This window comes from Mirounga leonina, unplaced genomic scaffold (assembly GCF_011800145.1).
Source record: "Mirounga leonina isolate KUSES-001 unplaced genomic scaffold, KU_Mleo_1.0 Mir_166, whole genome shotgun sequence".
In the NCBI taxonomy this organism is placed as follows: Eukaryota; Metazoa; Chordata; class Mammalia; order Carnivora; family Phocidae; genus Mirounga; species Mirounga leonina.
The window spans coordinates 32,387,851-32,403,611 of record NW_023270418.1 but is presented as its reverse complement, the minus strand read 5'-3'; the positions used below and the strand labels follow the sequence as shown (position 1 = coordinate 32,403,611).

Genomic DNA, 15,761 nt, shown 5'->3' with positions numbered 1-15,761 from the left:
GCCCGTAAAGCTCTGTGCCAATAAAACTTTGTTTACAAGGAGAGAGGAGGTAGAGGAATCCTAGAGGCGGGAGCCTCCAGGGCAGTCCCTGAAGGATGAGTAGAATTTGGACAAGCAGAGATATTGGAGGAAAGATGTTTCTAGGTAGAGAAAACAGTGCAAACAGGAAACCTGAGGTGTGGAAGTGGGGTGCCGGTATGGGAACAAGGGGGTAAGTCAGTCTGGCAGGAACACAGAATGTGGAAAGGGGCCCCATGGAAAAAAAGGTGGGAAAAGCCTGGTCGGCCAGGTCATGAAAAGCCTTGATCACACGTAAGGACTGTGCGTCAACGTGTGGATCGTGCAGAAGGTTCATGAAGTTACCCAGGCAGTGCTAGGCTCTAACTGTTCATCCTGACAGCCATGCATAAATTGGCCTCAAGGCAGTGCCTTGGTTTGTGTTCTAGAGGCAGACCCTGAAACAAGGCTTCCAGTACAGGCCGCATATGTGGGAGATGAGCACAGAAAACACTAGTAGGGGAGTGGGAAGCTGGGATGGAGAAGGCAAGGCGTTCGATAATGGGTCCAAGGACATACCAGTCACCCCAGGAGGCAACCGGCACTCAGTCTGAACACCTTGGGAGACTGTAGAACACGCAGCCACTTTCTCCCAACCAATGCACACGAACGCCGAGTACTTGTCCACCATCTCCCCGTCTGTCACTGGCTGAGGGCTGCTTCCTAGGGCACTAACTCTCGGGCACTTCCCATCTGCCTTGCATACAGGTCAAGAGACCATGCTTCCTTCACCTCCCCAGCAACCAAAGTCCTCAAGCAGAAAAGCTGGGAGGGGGGAGAGCGGTGGGACTCGCGTGTACATAACCCAGGTGAGGGGTGACTCACTGAGAAACAGGAGGGGATGGCAAATACACAAGACCATGTGTGCCTAACCCCAGAAGCCATAAGCACAAGGGAGCCCGACACAGTGAAGGTCTCCGTGGCTTCTTCATTGAGATGAGGTTTTGAGCTGGGCCTTGAACAAGTAGGGGGTAATCAGCCGGCGAGGGGGTTGGAGGCGAAGCGGTTTAGAAGGGGTTTGAAACCTTTGAGATGAGTGTGTTGTGGAGAATACCCAAGAACTTGGAATTATTGCCTACACCTCAGGTTCCTACTGCCCTTTAGCTCCCTGGTCTGCTACTGACCCGTAAAGTTCAGTGATATCTAATTCTGACGCTGACCCCTTCTGTGTCCCATCCCCCAGGAAGGGCGGGAACTGACCCTCGAGAAGCCAGAGCTGAAAGCCTTGGTGTCTGAGAAGCTGGAGGACCTGCACAAGCGCTGGGACAGGCTGGAGAGCACCACCCAGGCCAAGGCCCGCAGCCTCTTCGATGCCAACCGAGCCGAGCTGTTTGCCCAGAGCTGCTCTGCCCTGGAGAGCTGGCTGGAGAGCCTGCAGGCCCAGCTGCACTCTGACGACTATGGCAAGGACCTCACCAGCGTCAACATTCTGCTCAAGAAGCAACAGGTGCTCTGCAGGCCTGTGATGGGGATGGTGAACGGCAGCAGAAAGGAGGAGGGAGTCTGTAGCTCTTGAGATTTGGGAGGTCATTCTAAGGCCTCACAGACAACATCTTTCCTGGCAGTTCTCAAAGCGAGGTCCGTGGACCACCGTATCAGAATCTCTAGGAGTGTGTATCAGTCAGAGTAAAAGTCGGGAGACAGAACCCATGTTCCAACTTAAACAAGGAAACTTTAATAAAAAGAAGTATCAATTAGTAAAAGGTGTTCACCAAAAAAGGTAAAGAGAAATCAAAACCAGGGATCAGAAAACATTTTTCTATAAAGGGCCAGGCAGTAACAGTTTGGCCTCTGTAGGTCATACAGTCTCTGTCACAAGAACTCTGTTCTTGTAGGGCAAAAGCCGCCATAGGCAATATGTAAAATTATATGTGTAATGGATGTGGCTATGTGCCAATAAAACTTTATTTACAAAAACAGGTAGGGGGCTGGGTTTGCTGGTCCCTGCTGTAAAGAGTACAGGAATAGCAGATGTAGGGAGCAGCTACTCTCTCTGGGGCTGAGGAGGGGTACACAAGGAGGAACAAGATGCTCTCCCCGCACCCCCACCCCACCCCCCAAGGCTGAGTTTCAGACCTCCGTGGAGAAGGCCGAGGCCCGCTGGATGTTGTAGAACTTTGCTGGGGTTATCACGGGACCAAGCAGGTCTAGAGCTGGCAGGCCAAGACTGGCCAGTAGGAAGTTGCCACTGGGATGCCAGCAAAACTTGCTGGAGGGCGAGAACCACTGGCTTCCCTGCACACCATGGGCAGTTTTGCCTCAGGAGCAAGAAGAAAGGCACACTGGAACCAGAAATAGCACCTTCCCTTCCTGTGCCTTGGGGTGACCCTCTAGCGCCCCCTACTCACAAGGCCTAGCATTGCACCAGCTGGCAATGAGAAATGGGGACCCGGGTCAGCGGCCCAAACGTGGTAAGATGTACCTGGAACCGAGGAGAATTTGGGCCTGAGAGGCAGTAAACTGATAACTGGCCCAGTTATCACACAGCCCCGGACTCTTAGGGATATTAAAGTTTGAGATCCACCGAGCTAGGCCACGAGGAGATGCTCTCCGTAGGGTGAGCTCCAGGGATAAGAAATCTCCATTGGCTACACCAGCGTTACGTGTGCTGATCCCCCCCGCCCGGGTTGCAGATGCTGGAACGGGAGATGGCTGTGCGAGAGAAGGAGGTGGAGGCCATCCAGGCCCAGGCGACAGCGCTGGCCCAGGAGGACCAGGGTGCGGGGGAGGTGGAGCGGACCTCGCGGGCCGTGGAGGAGAAGTTCCGGGCCCTGTCCCGGCCCATGGCGGAGCGCTGCCGGCGCCTGCAAGCCTCTCGAGAGCAGCACCAGTTCCACCGGGACGTGGAGGACGAGATCGTGAGTTCCTAGGGTCTGCGATGGGGTGGTGTCCCTGGGGCAAGTTGCTCCCTGCCACTCACTTTCTAGTCTCCTTCCTGGATGCTGGGGAGATGTCAGCGGTGCTGTTGTCTCTTCCCTCTGGCACTGAACACGGGACGCCTTGGGGATGCCCTCGAGGTCCCTTTACCTCAGACTCAGAGATGACTGTTTCCAGCACACACACACCAGGAGCCCTAGGAAACCTCCCCCCAGGCCTCCCCACCGTCCAACTCCTACTCCTGCTTTGCCCCCTGGACCTCCACGGACGCCCTCTTTCTCATGCAGTTGTGGGTGACAGAGCGGCTGCCCATGGCTAGCTCCATGGAGCACGGCAAGGACCTGCCCAGTGTCCAGCTTCTCATGAAGAAAAACCAGGTGAGGCCGAGGCTAAAGGCAAAAGAAAAGGCCCCAAGAGCCTCCCAGACTCGGAAGTTTGTCTTTTCTTAAAAAACCTTGGGGTTTCTCTGGCTCCGCTCGAGGCTGCGTGCAATCCTGCACTTCAGTGGTGGGCCTTCCCTCGCCGCAGGAGGATGGGCTCCCTCCGTGGCAGATCAGGCAGATTGAAGGGGTGCTACCATCCCAACCTTAGGCCAGAGAAGGGGGCAAGTGAGGAGGACACAGGGAGAGAGAGGACTGGGAGTGAGGGGCCGGATGGATGTGGAGCAGGTGTAGGGGACGGGAGGCTGAGGGGGTCCCCTGTCAGAGTGTCCTCTTCCGCCTCTGTGGACAGACCCTGCAGAAGGAGATACAGGGCCATGAGCCGCGGATCGCGGACCTCACGGAGCGGCAGCGTGCTCTGGGCGCGGCGGCAGCAGGCCCCGAGCTGGCTGAGCTGCAGGAAATGTGGAAACGCCTGAGCTGCGAGCTGGAGCTTCGAGGAAAGCGACTGGAGGAGGCCCTGCGGGCCCAGCAGTTCTACCGCGATGCCGCCGAGGCGGAGGCCTGGATGGGTGAGCAGGAGCTACACATGATGGGCCAGGAGAAAGCCAAGGTGAGAGGCAGGGCAGAGCTCAGGCTGCGGGGGCTGCCGCTCTCTCCCCGCAAACCCTCCTCCCTGATGCCCACTGTCGTCCCCAGGACGAGCTCAGCGCCCAGGCGGAGGTGAAGAAGCATCAGGGGCTGGAGCAAGCCCTGGCCGACTACGCTCAGACCATCCACCAGCTGGCAGCCAGCAGCCAAGACATGATTGACCACAACCACCCGGAGAGGTGAGCACAGCGGCCAACGAAGGGGAGAACAGCCCCTGGGGGGACGGGAGCTGATCCCGGGGTGGTGCGGGGATTGCGGAGCCTTCGGTACTACATGTGTACAGAACTGTCTAGAGAGCTGGACAGGCAGGGACCTGGCAGGTAGTTGGGGGGCCAGAGCGGACAGGACTCTATGGAACAGGCTACGGATCAGAGCCCGGCCTCCTGAGTCCCGCGGTGCCTGCCCCGCCCCCGCAGCACGCGGCTATCGATCCGCCAAGCCCAGGTGGACAAGCTGTATGCCGGCCTCAAGGAGCTGGCCGGAGAGCGGCGGGAGCGCCTGCAGGAGCACCTGCGCCTTTGCCAGCTCCGCCGCGAGCTGGATGACCTGGAGCAGTGGATCCAGGAGCGCGAGGTGGTGGCAGCCTCCCATGAGCTGGGCCAGGACTATGAGCACGTGACTGTGAGTGTGGGGTGGACACCAGCCGCAGGGCAGCCCTGGGAGGAGTAGAGGACCCACCGGGGAGGGCCCAGGGGCCGGGGGCACGAGAGCAGGCTGAGCAGGAGCCGTCCTTGGGTATTTGAAGAACTGTGCAGAACAGAGGTCGTGGGGCCTGTACGTAGATGTGGGCAAAAAGGAAATTTCCAATTATTCTCAACAGCACGGGGGACTTGAGGTTCCTCTGCACAGTTTGGGGGCTTGGACCCTCATGAGTGCAGATATATGGACCATAGTTAGGGTATCCTTGTCTGAAGGCCAAAGGTTCCAAGCATCCCCAGGGCTTTTGCTGGGGGCTGGGGGCCTCAGTCACATCCGGGGTAAATGGAAAGCAGCCGCCCTGCGGAAGAAACCTGTTTTGGCCTGTGTGGCCCAGGGAGGGGAGTGGGTTCTCGGTTTGGGGCGAGAAGACTCACGCGTTAGGCGGGGACTGCGTCCACCGGCGTCACGGCACTGTCCGTGTCTCCTCCAGATGCTCCGCGACAAATTCCGAGAATTTTCCCGGGACACGAGTACCATCGGTCAGGAGCGCGTGGACAGCGCCAACGCACTGGCCAACGGGCTCATCGCCGGGGGCCACGCCGCCCGGGCCACCGTGGCCGAGTGGAAAGACAGTCTCAACGAGGCCTGGGCTGACCTGCTCGAGCTGCTGGACACGCGGGGTCAGGTGCTGGCCGCGGCCCACGAGCTGCAGCGCTTCCTGCACGGGGCCCGCCAGGCCCTGGCGCGGGCGCAGCACAAGCAGCAGCAGCTTCCCGACGGGACCGGCCGCGACCTCAACGCGGCCGAGGCCCTGCAGCGCCGCCACTGCGCCTTCGAGCACGACATCCAGGCCCTCAGCGCCCAGGTCCGCCGCCCCCCCCCCCCCGACCCCTGGTGCGGCGAGGTGGGGGCTGGCTCCAGGGAGACTTGGTGGGAAACGGCGGGGCGGTGGCGCAGAAAGGCAGGGAGGATGGCATCCTCTGGAGGGACACTTAGGGACGAGGTTAGAAGGATTCCAGGAAAACCTCTCTGGCCAGGGGGTGTCTAGCCACGGCGTCCACAAGCCTTCTGGAGGGCCCGTGACATTTTCAGATGGTCCCAAAGGCTAGATTCTTCATATTGTACTAAAATCCGCCTGTTGGTCCCACCCAGCTTGGAGCTCCAGGCCTCCACCAGATAAGCAACTGTTTAAACCCAGTCAGCCATTACCCACGTCCCTTCTAGCTGAACCCAGTCTAGCGATCTCTGGGGTCCCATGTGTCCTGGACAGGCCTCTAAAAGCTCGACTGGCCAGGGGTCCTGTTAAAGGCTTGCTCCCCCACACTCCCCAGGCCCCCTGTTGAGACCCAGCAGGGCAGGGTATGACAAGGCTTATGCTGGGCACCAGCCTTCATTTGTCCCAGCCCCCCACCCTCTGCTCTCCCTTCTGCCTCTCTGGCTGGTAAAATGGACAGGAGGTGGAGAACAGAGACCGGGACTGGGGACACCCCAGCTCCTGAGTCCACCCAGCGCTACCTCACTCCGAGCCGGGGTCCCGCAGGTCCAGCAGGTGCAGGATGATGGCCACCGGCTCCAGAAGGCCTATGCCGGAGACAAAGCCGAGGAGATCGGCCGTCACATGCAGGCTGTGGCCGAGGCCTGGACCCAGCTTCAGGGAAGCTCTGCTGCCCGCCGTCAGCTGCTGCTGGACACCACGGATAAGTTCCGCTTCTTCAAGGCTGTCCGGGAGCTGATGCTGTGGATGGATGGGGTGAACCTGCAGATGGACGCCCAGGAGCGGCCCCGGTGAGGCCCCCGGTGCTTTGCGGCCTCCGGGGGATTGGTGGCCAGGAGAGGGTTATGGACACAGCAGTAACATGGTCTCTGTGCCCCCAGGGATGTGTCCTCTGCAGACCTGGTCATCAAGAACCATCAGGGCATCAAGGCAGAGATAGATGCCAGGGCCGACCGCTTCTCCTCATGCATCGACATGGGCCAGGGCCTGCTTGCCAGGAGCCACTATGCAGCTGAGGAGGTGGGGGAGGTGTGGGCGCCACCAGGCCATCCTCACGGTGGGGAGGCCTGAATGCTCATTGCTCCTCTGGGTGTCCTTCCTTCCTCTCATTCTTCCTTCTTAGAAATCCCTCTCTCCCCTCAGTGCTGTTCAGGGATTTCCCCATTCCAACTTTCCCCCAGAACCGTCTGCCTCCTGACATCAGAAGTCACCAGTTCCCTGTGTGAGTCCTCCAGGGACCCTGGAAAGGTCCTACTGGGTGCTAACTCATGTCTCTGCGCACCCCCTCCCCCCCCCGCCCAGATCTCGGAGAAGCTGTCTCAGCTGCAGGCACGGCGCCAGGAGACAGCAGACAAGTGGCAGGAGAAGATGGACTGGCTCCAGCTTGGTGAGCTGCGGCGGGGGCCAGGCCTCGGGAGAAGGGGCTGGGGGTCCCGTAACCTGTCGTTTCCAGAGTAGGTAAGACCAAGAGGCCTGGGCATGGAACTCAAGGTGCCCACCCTTGGCACTGCCTGGCTCTGCTCGGTGCCCCTGCTCTGGGGCACTAGCTTCCTCCGTGTCCCTGTTCTCCGAGGGCTGTGGCTATAGGGTTCTGCTGGTGCTCTGACCTGCCATCTCCCTGTGGCACCCCCCCAACCCCTGCAGTTTTGGAAGTGCTCGTATTTGGGAGAGACGCGGGTATGGCGGAGGCCTGGCTGTGCAGCCAAGAGCCGTTGGTGCGAAGTGCTGAGCTGGGTTGCACAGTCGACGAAGTTGAGAGCCTCATCAAGCGGCACGAGGCCTTCCAGAAGTCAGCGGTGGCCTGGGAGGAGCGTTTCAGCGCGCTGGAGAAGCTCACCGCGGTGAGGGCTGCGGGACCCCAGGAATGCCCGCCCCCTCCCACTGCCCCAAGCCTGTGATCTCTCCCGCTTGAAGGAAACGCATCTTCTCTTCCTGCTGCACCAGCCTCTCCCCGATGTGAGCCAAGAGTGCCGCTTGTCACCACAGCTTTAGGAGCTATCCGTCCTCCCCCCCTCCACCGGGTGACACTAACAGACACCATCTGACCCGTTGCTTCTAATCCCCACCTTCTTTTGGAATTCTGTTTTCTATCCTTTCTATTTCATCAGGCTAGAGCAGAGGCCTTTCAACTTTCCCCAGTGCCCTGGTCCTCTTAAGTGAGACCTTCTATGCTCTGATCCCAGAATGTTTTGACAGCTGGAGGAGCAGGAGAAGGAGCGGAAAAGAAAGAGGGAGGAGGAGGAACGGAGGAGACAGCCCCCTGCTCCAGAGCCCACAGCCAGTCAGCCTGAAGGGGACCTGGTGGACAGCCAGACGGCTCCTGATGCTGCCTGGGACAGGTGAGAGCTGGGACACCTGGGGAAGGAGGAGGAGGAGGCTAAGTCTCAGCAACGCAAGGGCTTAACGTTCTGTGTCACCTCCTGCTGTTCTAGAACCCACCCCCGGCTACCGGCGTCCACACAGCAGGCCAGCGTTAACGGAGTCTGCGCAGATGCAGAGTCCCCACAGGTGACCCCCGCTGCCCTGTGCACCCCCATCAGGATCTTAGTCCCCCCACATCTTGCACGTCCTCTTACAGCTTCTTGTCCTTGTAGCCCCTGTTGGAACAACAGAGACTTGAGCACGGCAGCTTCGCAGAAGGAGCTGTGAGTTTCTCCCAGAAGTGTGGGTGTTAGTAACCGGGAGATGAAGGGGTGCAGACGGGCGTGAGCCAGGGGGTGGTGGTGGTGCTGGGCACCGGAGAGGGTGGGGGCCCAAAGGACACACGGCGGCCAGGAAGACCAGCTCTTGGACTTCAAGCGTCATGACATTCAGGCGAGGTATTTCCCATCTGCTCCTTTGACGCCGACACTGTTTTCCATTTTCCCCACAGGGGTCCGGCACCGGGGATGAGGCCAATGGGCCCCGGGGAGAGAAGCAGGCCCGGACGCGGGGCCCAGCCCCTCCTATGATGCCCCAGAGCAGGTCATCCGAGTCAGCCCGGGTTGCCACTCTGCCCCCTCGAGGCCCCGAGCTCTGTGCCCAGGAACAGATGGAGGGGATGCTGTGTCGCAAACAGGAGATGGAAGCCTTCGGCAAGAAGGCTGCCAACAGGTACTGGGCCTGGCCTTCCCTGCAGCCTCCTCCTCCGTAGACAGCGGGGAGGTGCCCTGTAGGAGGAGGGTCCTCTGGGACAGGGGGAGGACCCAGCAGAAGAGTGGGGCCTCAGGTGAGGGTCGGGGGAGGGAGGAAAGACGAGGAGCTCAAAGATAGGAGTGGTACTGGCAGTCCTCAGACATCCGAGCTAGTCCCAGGGTTCTAGGCCCCCGCAGAGACTGGTCACCCATGTCACCTGCATCACGGTCCGGCCCAGGTCGTGGCAAAACGTGTACTGCGTCCTGCGGCGTGGGAGTCTCGGCTTTTATAAGGATGCCAAGGCAGCCAGCACGGGAGTGCCATACCATGGAGAAGTGCCTGTCAGCCTGGCCAGGGCCCAGGGCAGCGTCGCCTTTGATTATCGAAAACGCAAACACGTCTTCAAGCTAGGGTAGGAGTGGGAGGTGCCCTGGGGATGGGGGGGGCGGGGAACTGGGGGCGATACAAAGGAAAGGGGAGCCACAGGCTAGAAGCAGAGGGAATAGAGTTATAGGGCTGGGCGTTTGGGGCCAGCCATGTACATGAGGGAAAGGTGGGGGACTCTGGTTGTATTCCACACTAAGGGGAGCGGGGGCCCCAAGATGCAGGCCTGACTGCTGACGATGGCAAGCAAGATAATGATCCCGGATGGGAAATCTGAAGGGAGGGTGCTGGCGCTTCCCGGCCGCTGCGGCCTCCCAGGGCTTGCCCCCGCCTGCCAGCAAGCAGCCAGAGCAGGAGGCATGGCCTGGGGTGCAGATGAGCTCACCATGATCCTCAGCAGCTGAACGGCAAGGGTTTGCTTCTGCACAGTCCTGGGAATCTGAAGAATGTGCAGGACGTGTCTGGTCTGGCGCCAGGGGCTGTAGCCGCGTGTTCCCCAGCCTGGCCTCGGCCTGCTAACCGAGCTCTTGCCCAGCTCTCATGCAGCCATCCCACGTTCTCAGCTCTGCCCTGACGTTTCTCTTTTCTCCCAACAGCTTACAGGATGGAAAAGAGTATTTATTCCAGGCCAAGGATGAGGTGAGCTGGCCCCTTCTCCTCCCACGCCCCCGTCTCTCCGCGCCACTCTCAGAACGTTCCAGTTGCAGCTTCCCCTTTCTTCCCTCTCCTCCCTCTTTCCTCGAGTAAGGGTCTCCTTCGCGATCAGGCCACCTGGACGCCAGTGAAAGCCGCACAAAAACGTCTTCCCCTTCTTGATCGCCCCGTCGCTTCTCTGCCAGCTCTCGGAGGCAGCTTCCGGCTGCCCTGCGGCTGAGCACCCACCCCTCTGTGCCCTGTACAGGCAGAGATGAGCTCCTGGCTGCGGGTGGTGAGTGCCGCCATTACCACGGCGTCCTCCGCCTCCGGAGAGCCTGAAGAGCCGGCGGTGCCCAGTGCTGCCCGCGGCATGACCCGGGCCATGACCATGCCCCCAGTGTCACCGGCTGGGGCCGAGGGGCCTGTCGTACTTCGCAGCAAGGATGGCCGAGAACGAGAGAGAGAGAAACGCTTCAGCTTCTTCAAGAAGAGCAAGTAGTGGGCGGGGAGGGGGGCCCAAGGCTCCCGGGCCAGCTTCTTCCCTCAATTCAGGAAACTGCCAGGGACCGTCAACAGGGACCACCCTCTTGTCAGGACAACTGCCTGCTGCTAGGGTCTGTTGCCAAGGTCAGCCCATCACCAGGAACTGTCTCGGAGGACAAGTCAGTGTTCCCAAGGGCAACGCTCCTCTTCTGCTATTTAATTCCAGACCGGTGGTGGGACCCAGGCGACCCCCAATTCCACTCCCACCTCCTGACGTCCTCCATCTCCCCCCGGTCCTACACCCCAACCCCGACCCGGGTGCGGGCAGTGCTGCACCCTCCACACAGGCCATGTGGGCACGGCTGCCCCTGCCTCAGGTCATTCTCCCACCGCAGCAAGGGCATGCCCCTCAGTTCCTTGCCCCTGGGAACCAGCCAGGAACCTCTCAGAGCTGAAGCAGGACCTGGGGGCAAGATTGCCAGATGACCGAGTCAGAGACGCCGAAGCTCCCCCTTCCCATCCTAAGTTACCCTCTGATTCAAGCGGCCACTCCATCTCCAGCGACACTCAGTGGCTTCCAGGTGTGAGTGGTTCGGGGGCAGCCACAGCCTTGAGTCTGGCCAAGGAGGTGATTAAACAGCTCAGCTTCTCTTTCTGCTTCCGGGTGTCTTTGCTTTCCTGACCACAAGCCTCCCTGCCTCTGGCTCTGGTCTCCTGTATGTCAGGTTTCCTCTCTGCCCCCAGCCTCCCAGCCCTCAAAGAACCACATTATTTTGAGAGCCTCCCTAGCCCGGTTTCATTTCCCCATGATCATGACCTCCAGTTTGCTGGGCTGACCAATGACAAGCCTCTTTTTTAGACCCAAGAAGTTCGCCATGGGTCAGGGTGATGGTAACAAGCACTACTAATGTTAAAAGGCAGTGATCAACTCCTTCCCTGGTACACAGCTTTCTTTACTCATGACTCTCTCGACTGTTTTCCAAAAATGAAAGACGGAATTGCCCAAGCAAGTCTCAGCCACTGCTCAGCCCGACAGTGGAGAATGGAGCACGTGGGGGTGATTACTGACCCCATCTTCTGTCTCCTCCCCAGCAGAGAGGATCAAGGGAGTTCAGACAGGGGTCAGAGAAGTGGCAAGTTTCCAATCCACTGACCAATAGGATGACATCAGTCTGGGAAGCCACAAGTGTGTAAACACACACAAACACAGAATATATTCTAGATCTGGTGAAGTATTAAAAAAAAAGAGTAGGTAGCTTCCTCCCTTGTCTCTGGCTTGGCAATTGAAGTTTCAGGGCAACAGTATTGCCTTGGTGGTCTCCTACAGGAAAAGCTTTGTTCTTTCACTGTTTCCCATAAACGAACAACCATTTCTTTTGGGAGCTCAGAGAAGATCTTTCCAGAGAAGCAGCCCTATCTGTAATTTTTTTTTTAATTTTAAATTCCAGTATAGTTAGCATACAGTGTTATGTTAGTTTTGGGCATACAATACAGTGATTCAACACTTCTATGCATCACCCAGTGCTCCTCACGACAGATACACGCCTTAATCCCAATTACCTATTTCACCCATCCCCCCCCCCCCCCCCCTAAGCAGCCGTGTCTTTAGCATAATTGGTCAAGGGCCCTGGCTGAGTAGACCCCTGACCATCATCAGCCATGACTAAGACAGGGTCAGGTGTGTGCAGGCCCGGGACTCGCACAACACAGACCCAGAATGGTCTCCAAACGTGACAGCTGGTAGCCCAGACAGCCCACAAAATAATTCTCCCTTTCTCTTAAGAAAAGCAGATTCAGAAGTATTCCACAGTCAACATGTTGGATAAATGTGACTGGAACAATCTGTTGGGGGACTAAGTGGAATAATACATCAGCACTACAACCTTCTCTTGTTCTTCAGGTACAACTGTGCAAAGGAAGAAAAAGTCATACATTGTAGAGTGCTCAGGGAAACAGGGTTTTTCCACTGCAACGGGGCAAGCCTGGGAGTTAGGAGGGGAAGCAATAATGGGACATTTTAGAAGGAAATGTACATGGGAGTGAGAAATTAGTGAAGAAATGCTCATTTTAGCATGTAAAATGTGAGTGGAAATTGGGCAGCCAAGTACAGCAGTCTTACAGGATGCAGTCAGTCACTGAATGGAGAAGTCACGAAGATGTGCTTTGAGCATCATCTAGGTGGCAAGACATAGAAGAGGATAAACGTAAGGTCAGGAAGTAAGTCTCGAGAGACACCTTCAGACATGAGTGGAAGACAAGGAAAGTTCCAGAAAGAGACCAAATGAAATGGAGCAGTGAGGGCTATGAGAAAGAGCACAAAAATACAGTACGCGCAGGTCTGAGAAATATGGACAGCTAAACGTGGATTATTTGGAGAAAATGGATTTGCCTTCTCACCAAACACGGCCTCCGAGGGTGACCTCTAGATCTGCACTGTCCAAGACAGTAGCCATGAGCCACATGTGGCTACTGAGCACCTGAAATTGTGGCTAATCCAAAGTGAAATGTGCTCACAAGTGTAAAATGCTCACCAACTTCAAAAACTGAAGAGGAAAAGAAGAATTTAAAATATTTCATTAAATACTTTTTATACTGATTATATGTTGAAATATTTTAGCTTTATTGGGTTTCAAAAGTATTAAAATGAACTTCAGCTGTTTCATTTTACTTTTTAAATGTCTTTACTGGAAAATTTTAAATTACATAGACGGCTGACCGTATATTTCTGTTTGGACAGCCCTGCTTTTGTTTGTCTTTTTAACATTTTATTTTTAAGTCAACTCTACACCCAACGTGGGGCTCGAACTCATGACCCTGAGATCAAGAGTCACACATTCCACCTACTGAGCCAGCCAGGTGCCCCAGGATGGTACCACTTTAAATTGACTACAGACCTAAATGTAAATAGTAAAAAACATGACTGTTAATAGAGGAAAATGTAGGAGAATATATTTGTGACTCAGGGGGGTAGAAAAGGGCAGCTTATACAAGACTGCAAAAGCACAAACTTTAAGACAAAAATTAATTAGATTCTATAAAAAATTAAGAATTTCTGTTCAATGAAGGGCACCATGGACAAAGTTAATAATTAGTGGAATGACGGAAAATATTTAGAGATCAATGTCTAGAATAAACAAGAAAATCCTGCAAATCAACAACAAAGAGGAGATTGCAACCACTAAGAAAGTTAGGCAAAACATATGAACAGGAAATTTACAGAAGAGCAAACTCAAAAAAACTAAAAAGAGGAGATCCCTAAAATCATCAGTAATCGGAGAAATGCAAATTAAAACAACAGTGCTATATCACTTTATACCTATTAGACTAGCAGAAATTAGAAAACTAGACAATGTCCAACATTGGCAGAGTCACTGATATGCAGGGTCCCTCATGTGCTGCAGGTGACAGGGTAGACTGGTACAGTTTCTCCAGAGAACAACCTGGCACTACTTAGACAAGTTAGTTCCATGTATACCCAGTGAGCCAGCAACCTAGCAATTCCACCCTGGGTTTATATCCCCTCAAATTCTCACAGGGATCCAGTAGGGCACACATAATTACTGTAATGATGCTAATAATTGTAACCTTGTTTATAACAGTGGGGCACTGGAGGCAACATGAGTGTCCTACACATAGAGACGGATAGGTCAAACACTATGAGTGGTTGCACATTAGGGAGTATTACCCAGTGGTTAGATGGCACAGAGCAACACAGTGAAAAAACTAAAACAATGAGCCATGCAACACAATTTACATGAACATCTACATAATTTACCCAAATGCACAATCGATGGACCTTGTTTAGATCCACATTAGAAGAAACCAATTGCAAAAAGACATTTGCAACAATCTAGGGGAAATTTTAATATAAAGATTAGATAATATTAGCATAATCCTGATGTTCTAATTAGAGGTAGATAGTAAAGTCCTTATAGGCGAAATAACATCATGTCTGGGATTTGCTTTTTTTTTTCCTTTTTATTAACATATAATGTACTCTTTGTTTCAGGGGTACAGGTCTGTGATTCATCAGTCTTACACAATTCACAGTGCTCACCATAGCACATACCCTCCCCAATGTCCAACACCCAGCCACCCCATCCCTCCCACCCCCCTCCACTCCAGCAACCCTCAGTTTGTTTCCTGAGATTAGGAGTCTCTTATGGTATGTCTCCCTCTCTGGTTTCATCTTGTTTCATTTTTCCCTCCCTTCCCCTATGATCCTCTGCCTTGTTTCTCAAATTCCTCATATCAGTGAGATCATATGATAATTCTTTCTCTGATTGACTTATTTTGCTTAGCATAATAGCCTCTAGTTCCATCCACGTCATTGCAAATGGCAAGATTTTTTTTTTTTAAGATTTTTATTTATTTATTTGAGAGAGAGAGACAGACAGAGAGCATGAGAGGGAGGAGGGTCAGAGGGAGAAGCAGACTCCCTGCCGAGCAGGGAGCCCGATGCGGGACTCGATCCAGGGACTCCAGGATCATGACCTGAGCCGAAGGCAGTCGCTTAACCAACTGAGCCACCTAGGCGCCCCAAGATTTTTTTTTTTGATGGCTGCATAATATTCCAGTGTGTGTGTGTGTGTGTCTGTACCACATCTTCTTTATCCATTTATCTGTTGTTGGACATCTAGGCTCTTTCCATAGTTTGGCTATTGTGGACATTGTTGCTATAAACATTGGGGTGCACGTGCCCTTTGGATCACTACATTTGTATTTTTGGGGTAAATACCCAGGGGTGCAATTGCTCGGTCTTAGGGTAGCTCTATTTTCAACTTTTTGAGAAACCTCCATACTGTTTTCCAGAGTGGCTGCACCAGCATGTTTTCCCACCAAGAGTGTAGGAGGGTTCCCCTTTCTCTGCATGGGATTTGCTTTTAAAAACTCCAGTCCAAAAAAAAAAAGTACAGGGATGCCTGGGTGGCTCAGTTGGTTAAGCATCTGCCTTTGGCTCAGGTCATGATCTCAAGGTCCTGGGATAGAGTCCCGCATCGGGCTCCTTGCTCAGTAGGGAGTCTGCTTCTCCCTCTGCCTGCTGCTCCCCCAGTTTGTGTTCCCTCTCTCTCTCTCTGACAAATAAATAAATTAAAAAAAAAAAGTACAGGGGATAGATAAAGTCAGCAGAATGTTGATACCTGTCAAAGCTGGGTCAAGAAACGGTCCAAAAGAGTTCATCATAATATCCTCTATTTGTGCCTTTTTGAAAATGTCCACAATAAAACATTTTTTAAAATGGATAAAGCAAATGCTCACTGAAAAGACATGTCTGGCAAGAACACAAACAAAATAATACACATTAAACTCATTAGAATGGTTGCCTACGAGGGAAGGGGAAGTGAGATAAAAGGGAATAAAGAGTAGGGAAATAGAAGGAGGGAAGGAGATGGAACGGTGCAGTCATGAGAAGGAACAGTATAAAAACGGGAGAAAAGGATGGTGAATGAAATGAAAACCTTAGAGAGGTGAAAACTTAAAAGAAAATTAGTTTTGGTGACCTCAGAAAATATGGGGTATTGGGAGAGGTGGACAGAACCCAAAAC

General features: G+C 54.5%; 1 protein-coding gene across 1 annotated transcript in view; it reads left to right on the top strand.

Moving 5' to 3' along the window:
• The window catches only part of SPTBN2 (spectrin beta, non-erythrocytic 2), a 38,235-nt gene extending 27,364 nt beyond the window's left edge, over positions 1-10,871 (top strand). The window contains exons 20-37 of the mRNA XM_035013350.1: positions 1,241-1,504; positions 2,691-2,915; positions 3,222-3,311; positions 3,667-3,927; positions 4,014-4,144; positions 4,382-4,586; positions 5,095-5,469; positions 6,145-6,389; positions 6,480-6,618; positions 6,901-6,985; positions 7,243-7,439; positions 7,795-7,937; positions 8,031-8,106; positions 8,193-8,243; positions 8,471-8,691; positions 8,951-9,124; positions 9,693-9,735; positions 9,998-10,871. Of these exons, the coding sequence (XP_034869241.1) occupies positions 1,241-1,504; positions 2,691-2,915; positions 3,222-3,311; positions 3,667-3,927; positions 4,014-4,144; positions 4,382-4,586; positions 5,095-5,469; positions 6,145-6,389; positions 6,480-6,618; positions 6,901-6,985; positions 7,243-7,439; positions 7,795-7,937; positions 8,031-8,106; positions 8,193-8,243; positions 8,471-8,691; positions 8,951-9,124; positions 9,693-9,735; positions 9,998-10,231 (3,159 nt within the window). The 3' untranslated portion in view covers positions 10,232-10,871. The remainder of the gene's footprint in view (positions 1-1,240; positions 1,505-2,690; positions 2,916-3,221; positions 3,312-3,666; positions 3,928-4,013; positions 4,145-4,381; positions 4,587-5,094; positions 5,470-6,144; positions 6,390-6,479; positions 6,619-6,900; positions 6,986-7,242; positions 7,440-7,794; positions 7,938-8,030; positions 8,107-8,192; positions 8,244-8,470; positions 8,692-8,950; positions 9,125-9,692; positions 9,736-9,997) is intronic.
• The last annotated feature ends 4,890 nt before the right edge of the window (positions 10,872-15,761 follow it).